The sequence below is a fragment of the Diadema antillarum genome, unplaced genomic scaffold, assembly GCF_040938485.1.
Source record: "Diadema antillarum isolate AM-2024a unplaced genomic scaffold, OU_Dant_1.0 seq00000740_RagTag, whole genome shotgun sequence".
In the NCBI taxonomy this organism is placed as follows: Eukaryota; Metazoa; Echinodermata; class Echinoidea; order Diadematoida; family Diadematidae; genus Diadema; species Diadema antillarum.
The window spans coordinates 1,053,984-1,063,791 of record NW_027271638.1 but is presented as its reverse complement, the minus strand read 5'-3'; the positions used below and the strand labels follow the sequence as shown (position 1 = coordinate 1,063,791).

At 37.8% G+C, this 9,808-nt stretch overlaps 1 protein-coding gene across 1 annotated transcript; it reads right to left on the bottom strand.

Moving 5' to 3' along the window:
* Nucleotides 1-1,990: 1,990 nt before the first annotated feature.
* LOC139738418 (uncharacterized) lies at nucleotides 1,991-7,827 on the bottom strand. Its single transcript, XM_071649055.1, has 4 exons — nucleotides 7,604-7,827; nucleotides 6,027-6,254; nucleotides 4,063-4,275; nucleotides 1,991-2,307 (listed from the first exon to the last, which is right to left on the bottom strand). Exons 1-4 carry the CDS (start codon nucleotides 7,674-7,676, stop codon nucleotides 1,991-1,993), a joined length of 831 nt encoding a protein of 276 aa, XP_071505156.1. The 5' UTR covers nucleotides 7,677-7,827.
* Between the last annotated feature and the right edge of the window lie 1,981 nt (nucleotides 7,828-9,808).

Below are 9,808 nucleotides of genomic sequence, written 5' to 3'. Positions count from 1 at the left end.
CCTAGTACATGTGTAATGTTCGTTTACATGTGGCAAGTCGGTACTGGTACACGTAAATGGGTTATTTATGTTTAATCGCTCCCCAAATGATCGGTCTTCTTTGCAAATTAAGCAAAAACTACGATTAGTCTTGAAAAATTTGGCATTCATGATTTCTTTAAGTGTTATATATCAGCGATAAAATGCGGGTAGAAATTACATTAGAAGAAAATTATTTACCCATTTATGCGGAGAGGTAACCCGATTATCAGGTAAATTTAATGTGCATCGGAACTGATTTTGACATTTCTACCCAATTAAACGGTGTACCCGTTTAAGCGACACCCGATTACGCAGAGAGTACTGTACCACATAACATTCCTCTCTTCCATTCATTTTCACCTCTCTTTTCTCACCACGCGTAACGATTTTGTTGTGTGGTTGCGTTTGTAGTGTTCTTGTTTGTACGTCGGTGTGTCTTAGCTCATCTGTCTGTCTTACATCTTGTTTGTAAAATACATGTAGTCTCACCTCTGCTGGATTTATGCACTTTATTTAGCTTGATCAACCCCTGGAACAATTTACATGTATATTTATGAATAATATATTCGTGTTTAATTTGATTTATTGATTGAACAATGTGAAATAGGTTGGTGACCACGCATTTCTTCATTTTTTCTTCTTTTTTGTATGATCATTGTATATTGCAGCTGATGGGACCCGTATTCTACAAGTGGGTCCAACCGTCCCTATCCTCCAATTATTTATAAAACATGCATGTTTATCACCAAAATGCCTATTTCTGCAAAATATGTATCCTCTGTTTATTTTTCCTGATTACTTATGTTGATATATCTTTACTTTCACGTATACATTGTGCATGTGTGTTTTTGATAATGCCGAGATGGAGGAAATATAATAGATTTGATTTGAAACCTAAACTTGAAACTTTAAAATTGTGTCATTGTCATTGCTTATGAAGGGAGAAAATGAATGAAAGAAATAAACATGATGGAATTAAGATTACAGTCAACTTTATTCGTTTATCCCTGATGTCAAATAGTTGATTGTTAACATTTTATATAGACTTAACCTATTTTTGTGCATTTTGCTTGAATTCATTCCTGGGAAAAGGGGCAGTACCAACAACGAACATGGGAAGTGAAGGGCTGGTATATTGGAGGTGACGATTGGGCTTTTAACTTTTTGCGAGATATCAACAAGCCCCCTTTGATTTATTACAGAGCATACCATTCTAACAGGAGTTCATAGTGTATTTGATGAAAATCTGTTTTGTAATGGCTGGTTCATCAAAAAACAAAGTAAAACAAAGCGATCATAATAAAAGGTGGGTCCCACCTTTTATTACGATTGCTCTGTTTTTGATATCTCGGCCATTTCACAGCCAATTTGTATCAATTAATAAACGTTAGATTCCTCATGGAATGATATGCTCTTTCACATTTCAAAGGAGGTTTCTCATCTCACCAAAAATGTTAGAAACCTGAAGTTCAAGAGCTCAACCAAAACCATACGATCCCTTTAAACAGTATAAAACCGCCATATTGACATCTCCGGCTTGTAATAACGCAACGCTGCTTGTCACTCCAAGAAACCATCATTATCTCGTTCCCATCGAGTCCTAGAATTTGCTGCAGATATCACCTTGTCACATTTGTGTTGATAATCTTCATTTTTATTGAATGTCGTAAACAATTTGGAGAATGATTTACATGAAACTGAGGAAAATAGGAAACGGGAACTTTCAATCATCTAACAATGTCGCCGCTTAAAGGAAACCCAAACCCAAGGATAAATGTAGAATGAATCAAGGCAGCAACATAAGTAGAATATATTGAACGTTTGAAGAAAACAATCGATTCAAGATTCATGAGCAAACTACATAAATACAGTCTCATGGGCTTGGCGATTTAATTCGCTGTCTACACCGGCAGACTGGAAAAAAGAAAGAAATCTAGCCGAAGGAACCAGCTGCTTCAATATGAGAATTTCAAAAGTATATAATGTCATCACTCATTGACCATGGATACGATCGATAGTAACTCTCAGTATCCGAGCTACTGCCAGTATTGGAGCTGCTATCGGTATCGGAGGTACTTCCGCAGTCATCGTCACCACTTCCGCTCCCTCCCTCCCCACTTCCGTCTTCCCCGTCCCCACTTCCGGCTTCGCCGTCTCCACTTCCGGAGCCGTCGCCGATTTCCCCATTGAGCGCCACGTCGCAGATATTTGCGGGCACCTCCTCAATAGAAAGGACAGAAGGTACTTCACCCATGCACACAGCTTCGACGAACTCGGGGAAAGTAACTGTGTTAAGTAAGACGAAAAGAAAACAATTCTATTCAAATTTCTTCAATATAGTGTGGTAATGTCTGAACCAAACCTTCACAATCTCTTCTCCACAATTTTCACTCCAGATACAACTGTACTCAATTACGTGACTCCCAAAGGCACTATCATGACTATACAGAGCTATGAAAGTGTCTAGTTTTAACAGTTACATGCTAGAGTATGTAAATACAATGTACGTAAAGTTATAGACTGAACATAGTCTATAATTTAGATTGCATGCATTCCAGACATTCAGGTGACGTAATAAACATCAGACCATTTCAAAGTGACTTAATAAACATCAATATTATGAAAAATGGTAATAAACCATGTGTCCAAAGAGAACGTATATCATGTGAAGCCGGAGAAAAAGAATTAAGGGGCATCTAAGATTACCTATCCACAATGTTTGCTATGAATGGTGTCCTTGAAAAAGAGCTAACAAATATTTTCTATTCATTTCATAATCCTAAACTTCAGAATTATGTTAAAGAAAAATTGCTCTTAGACTTTAAAAAAAAAAAGATAAATGACTGGAGATTCACGTGGTTGACCCCTGTCCACGTATAAGCCAGTTCACAGTTAGCACTAGTCTGCAATAACCTCTCCAACCACAGACTTTGTAAAACCTGGAATAGTCATCAAGAAGAGCAGCTGAAAATAGTAATGCAGGAAATGTTAATTTAGACGTCAGTGCTGCATGAATGGCTTTTGTTAAATGTTGCTGAAAAGAGCGCACATTCACCTGTAAATACCAATCTGCACGTGGTTCATTTATAACACAGTTGTCATGAAGCTCTATCTAGGTTGTGAATACCTCAGTTGCAAATCCACTTCAAGAGTATAGGTCTGCATTGACCTTTATCTGCACATGCTCAGAGTGGAACTGTGAACTGGCTTATTTTGAGTCCGCACATAACATCTGGGTGCATGACATTAATTTGTCGGTCATTATAATGTCACCGCGTAAAATCACCAAAAAGTCGCGACCCTTGATTTTACGTGAGGATGAAAAAAAAAATGGTGAAACACGTCAACCAAGTCAATCTTGAGTTTTCATATTTTCTGAAAGAACTATTCTTCCTCTACATCGTTCCTAAGTTTTTGAGGACAAAATGAATTTTAAAGTGTGTTTTCAGCAGTTTTTCTACTGCTTTTTTTTTTTTTTTGGTAGATTAGTGCAGATGAGGTATATCTTTGATAGAGGCCCCTTTTCATTTCTTGAGAATCCTTTGCACACTCTTCCATTTCAAGTCTAATAACTTTCGATAGGATAATAGTGCTTTGAAAGTTTGCATCGGTTATGAACAGAATGTATTAATAGAGCGTGCTTTATTGTTGTTTCTTCGGTGGTTTACATCCTGTTTTTTTTTTTGTCCCATTCATCGCACAGCCAGCACAGCTTGATAAAGCTTGAATAGACTCTGTACTCAGAGCCTTTATCAGTTCACACTTTTCCAGAACAGGTGTTTTCTTTCCAATGTTAAGGTAGGTTATGAGAGTCCATTTGAATTGAGCTACCCAAGCATCATTTTAAAGCTAAGAGTCTGCTCTTTCAGAATCAGCCCTTAACTAAAAAGCCATCTGGCGACTTTTTGTTAGTTTTTGTTGTACATGGTCACAATATACATATGCAAGAAACTAATGATTAACTATGTTCCCATTATCTTTTTTTTTTTTTTGGGGGGGGGGGGGGCTTGTAATTTACTGGACATGTTAGTTCAACTTTACCTCGCCTTGCTGAGGGTGCAGCGTACCCAACCAACAACTGCCCATCGAGCAAATAGAGTCCAAAGTCTCGCGATGTGTAGGCGCCCTCGATTATGAAACAGAAGTTGTAGACTATTATGTCGTCAAATTCTCTGCTTGACCGGTCGCATGCATCCCGTGTCCTCTCGTACAGCTCCTCGGCGGTCACCTCGGTTGGTAGCAATGTTGCGACCACTGATAGGAGTAGAAGGAGACATAGAAGACAATCAACAATTTGATAAATTTACATAAATTCTTGCTCAAGTATTTATTCTTCGAAAGCTTCACTAAAGCGGTATTTGATACAATCATATTCTCCCCACTCATTACGTTAAGATGACAAATACTTATCGGTGAATACTTGTTATATTTTATTCTCTATTTTCTTCCTTCAATTGCATCTTGCACTCACGCCTGCAACTGCACTGCACCCACCTGATCACTTTCCTCCAACTTAGCTGTGTTGTCCTTTTATGAGACCCCATCCATTTCAAGCTTAATCGCTTACGATGGCGGTCTCCTGCATTCAATTATCTCTTTTATTTACTGAAAAAAAACCTGTATATTTTATTTTTTTTTGTTTCTGGGTATGAAGAGTTTGTTCGCAAAAACCGATAAGTCCATATTTGCCAAATGGAGATATTTGTGATTAAAGGTCGAGAAAAATAAAGAGAATAATAAGAAAATTTTTGCTTCTTTTCACCAAAACTTCAAAAATGTACCCTTCCTGTAGTGACCAATATATCATTTAAAAGGTATTATTTTGTACTTTATGACAGAGACCGTTCTTCAAAATCTTCATAAATGGACTTATCGGTTTTTGCGAACAAACTCTTCGTATGTATACTGCTCAGTGCAATTGCTTATGTGTATTTATTTGTGTACTGTACTGTTATCGTTTTATTTCACTGCACTTTTCTTTGTGTTTGTGCTTTTGAAATTTGTATTATTATTTTTTTTTTGTATTTCATTGAATGCGGAAATAAATCAAATCAAATAAAAAAAAAACAATTTGATTATGTAAAATGCTATTCGTAATAACGGGGACTCCCCTTGTTCATTTTTTTTTTGTACAACCAGTTAACACAGGGAATATCTCCTATGTTGACGTGTCATGACCAAATGTTTTCAGCCTCATTACTCTCTCATGCCAGATGATATTGCAGTACTGTTGATTATCAACATCATCATCAACATCAGTTATCATGAACATATTATGATTCATGCAGTTCTATTGTAACACTTTGTGTCTCGAAACACACACAAAATACCTAGAATAAGTCAATGGGCAGAAAATTATTTTACTCGTCAGGAGTAGAGTAAAAATTCCTCAATTCGTCAATTTTTCGGAGACTACTGGGGTGGTAATTCCAGAACATTAGCGTTCCCGAAACACACGTTCCACTGCTTATAACTGGGACTGTGATAAACGGGGTGACTCCTTGTATATGGAACCGCTTCACACCAAGATGATTATTTTCAAGGCTTGACATATTTCTCATTTCATATTCGAAAGGAATATAGACCTAGTATAACATTCATCTGATAACAAAAAGGACAGACATTGCGAGAAGGGCCTGTCGTGCCTATCATAATGTGAATTGTCTATACGCATGTATGGTAGTAATGGACTCTCTTTTCGGCAGTCGCGGTGCCCTGGCACTGCCTGGTCAAACAGTGACGCATTACTTTGGCGAGGTCTAAGGATCTTGAAGATTTGACTGCTACCCTGATCTAAAACATAGCTGTGCAACGAAAGAAGGAATAGTTGTATGTCTCTATAGCAACAAAAAAGAAAACAGAAAAAAAATGGAGCTTGGTATAACGTGTTATTATCAATGCTATTCTGCTTCTCTATGACTGCAGAAAATGTTATTGAATGTACCATACAAAAACACACACTATGTGAACAAACTTGTATCCAGCATATAAAACTGTCAGTTCACCTTCTACAGGTGCACGCGGTGTGGTGCTCTCGATCAGTTCCATGGTGACGGTAGAGCCCTGTTCGATGTTCACCTCGAATTCTGGGATGTCGGGTATGAAGCGGCACGGATCAATACCAGTAAGTCGCAGAAGCGGGTACGAAAGCCCACGACACAGGGTCCGCATGGCACTGACAGCGGGAAAGGCCACCACATTGTCCTCATCCAAATTTTCGCTTGAAGGAAAGCCTGCCAGTAAGAAAAGAGATATATCTAGAGAGAGGGCAAAGTTATCATATATCTATAGACAAAAGAAGAAGAAGAAAGAGTCCATGAATATGGATGTCATTTCTTATTTCATGCAAACTGAACATTCATCAACTTCTTTAATTTCTTACAAATTCTAGTATATGTTGTGGTGGCCACTCCAAATAGAATGATAGTTGAATAAGCGTATTGTTTCTGTTGCAGATGTTTTGGATGATCTGTATTTTGACAGAAAATGAACCTTGTCTCCGTAAAAGAACTTGGTATTTGACTCAGTAGTAGGCCCTACTATACTTGAAACAAAAACCGCAAAAATTGGTGAAGAAAGCATTTATGAAAATCGCTGAATTTCAAAACCATGCTAATGAAATAGTGTTCGCAAATAAAAACCTGGATGTTTGGAGTACTGTTGTTGCCAAATGTCAAAGTGCAAAAAGTTGTGAGTTCTAAACTGACGTAAATGGAACACTCTTCCATGAGGGGTAGATAAACCTTCTCTCTCTAAAAAAAAAAAAATCGAGTGAAAATTTTCACTCGAAAAAGACTGAATACAAAAAAGAGAGAATTTCGAGTGAAATTGGAGTGAATTTTGAGTGAAAATGTTCATTTTCATTCATTTACGAGTGACGTCAGGGATCACTCCAAAATCTTCGAGTGATCCCTGACGTCACTCCAAAATTAGTGAAAATGAGCATTTTCACAAAAAAAAATCGCTCCAATTTCACTCGAAATTCACTCTTATTTGTATTCACTCTTTTTACAGTGAAAATTTTCTCTCGATTTTTTTAGAGAGTTCATAATGTTCACTCAGCTACTCATCAATACCGATTCTGAATTTCCAAAAAACAAAAAACCAACAAGATTTTCTGTTGACTCTTGTTGGCTTTCTCCTCTTTCCTTTTCAACGATTATATTTCATTTACGAAATCTAAAATATAAAGCGCCCCCTAAAACAGGAGTAATCTCTGCTTACTGACTTAACCTGTTTTGGGGGTTTTTTTCACTGTTATTCTGCGACGTTTACACGATGTTCCCGGCGTCCACGGCAACCTCGTTTGCAAGAAATGTAGCTTGCTGTGGGTAGGTAAGATTTTTTCTGCTCCCATTTTAATCTATTCATTTATTTATTTGACAAAGTAACAATCCGGCGAGACATCCAATGCAATCACGGTCTGCCATGTTTGTCCCCCTCCCCCCCCCCCCCCCCCAAAAAAAAAAAAAATCTATTCGTTTTGTCCACTATGTCCTGAAACGTGATTGCCTTAACTGCTGGGAACATGGTGTAAACGTAGCATCATTTCCGCTGCAAGAGTTTTAATGCACGTCCATACCCCAGGTTGATGCGGCGCTAACCAATAGGACGACCAGAAGAAGAAATCTGCGACGAGAAGTTATTAGCTCCATTTTGAGACGTCCAAAGTGGTTCCTCGTATACTCACAGCACTGTTTCAATCCAATTCTATTTTTCGAGACAAGCAAAGGTGATGAAATAATCTGGGAAATGATCGAACTCTAGCGAAAAAGTCTGGCTGCACTGTTGAGTCAACCAAGTGAGTGTAAAAGCAAATCAGCCCTCATCGCATGAAACTGATATCAGTGTCATAAAGCTCAGGGTGGATCCACTTGCAAGCTTACGGAGCGTTACGAGCATGCGCAGATATATATATATATATATATATATATATATATGGGCCGTGACGCGAGAAAAGGGCCCTTAGCGGTGCTGCGCGCAAACGCCAGAAAACGGCGCGGAAGTTTGACAAAGCAATACGCGCAAAAAAGATCAACTAGCTGAATGCGCGCACATGCATATAGACGCATACAAAATTGACAGGATTTGGACAAAACATGCTTTTTTGATTGTCGTAATGGGGTCATCTATGATTGGAATTTCAGAAAAAGGTTTTCATATCTAAATACGTCAGAGTTCCTTCTACAATGTGGAGGTGAAAACTCATTTTCGGTATTCAATGCCCTAAGGGCCCTTTTCTCGCGTCACGGCCCATATATATTTTGTCAATGACAGTCTTATCCTGCAAAGTTTGGCCCTTCCTACGTATGCGCCAAAACGTGTGGGCCTGCGTACTTTATTTCGTTACTAGTAATCTGATATCGCGTTTCGTGGTCAAAAGAAAAAGAAAATAATTATGTAATTTATACATTATATTTTCTAAAGAGTTATACATGTACCTCTAAAGTGCAACCGATTTCACGAACTGAAAAGTCCAGCTTATATAATCGTATTCATTTTCGAAGTCATACGAAACATTCTAACGATATTAATTTACATGATATTGTTAACTTTTCGAATTACAGTATAAATTTGGTTTTTCCTCGCTGCTATAGAAACCTTTTTCTTTAACGTTTCCCGTTAAAACCAGTCGACACGCTTTACCCCTTATCTCGAAAGGGGTATCCTGTACACAATACTAAAGGTGGTGTTGTGGAGATATGTCTGCGGAAAGACAAAATAATTCTGCTAGGAAAACCAGATGTAAAGAATTAAGAAAGTGATTTTCAAAAGGTATGAAACTGCTTGGAAATTGTATTCTAATTCAATCTCGACAGCTGTCCTTGCAGTATATAGTGGAAAAGCTAGCGTAAATTTGCGGGTCTATATCAGTGTAGGATCAGCACCAACGTCAGATAGATAATCCAGGCAACAGGAATAAACAATATCAATGAAGAATGTACACTTCAAAACGGTGGCAATGAAGCTGGTAGGAAATTCTATACTGATTTATTTTCATCACGACCGCCGGCCAGTACCAAAAATCAAGCATAATCAATTGCGGTAAAGAACTCGATGTAGCACCATCATCATCTTCCGGTAAGCCTCTCGGGCTGTACTGGATGGTCCTTTATTAAAGAGCGATTTCAAATGCGGAGGTTTTTACTTTTGTGAATCTATATAACAAACAATAAATGGGGCAAGGATTATTATGCATGTCTGTTTTACCTCGGTCGTTCATGCTGATTCAATGTAAAGCAGTTTGACTTAGCAGTGTATGGAGTGTTCAGTTTTATCGAAATAAACAAAACGAAATATAGGTTGTCTCAAAAATTGAAACGCATGTGTACTTGTTTGTTTCTTTTTAGAAAACCTTCCGACCGTATTGAAAAATCAAGTTTGCTTATAAATCCAATGACAAATGGATAGATCGCATGATATTTCCAGCAAACACTCTGTTCTCTACTCAGCATATTAGTTTTCGTGATATATTATTGGTAGAAAATATGAATAGAAAAACGAGATGAGAAGCTCACAATGAAATATAGATTTTCCGGCCAATTTCGCAAAATTGACATCTCTTTTCATTTCATGTGCATTCAAACGCGTATGCCTGAAGGGTGGAGTGACTTTGGTCACACGTTTTCACGTTTAGTGCAGCTTTTAAATTCGCCTTTAGGCGTGTTAGGCACCCGATTAAATGGGCATAAAGTTCAAATTCGGATGCAAGCATTCTACATGTATTTCTTGTTGGACATGCATTTCCAAATTTGTGCTTTCAATTCAAATTAGTGCCGTGGGCTTG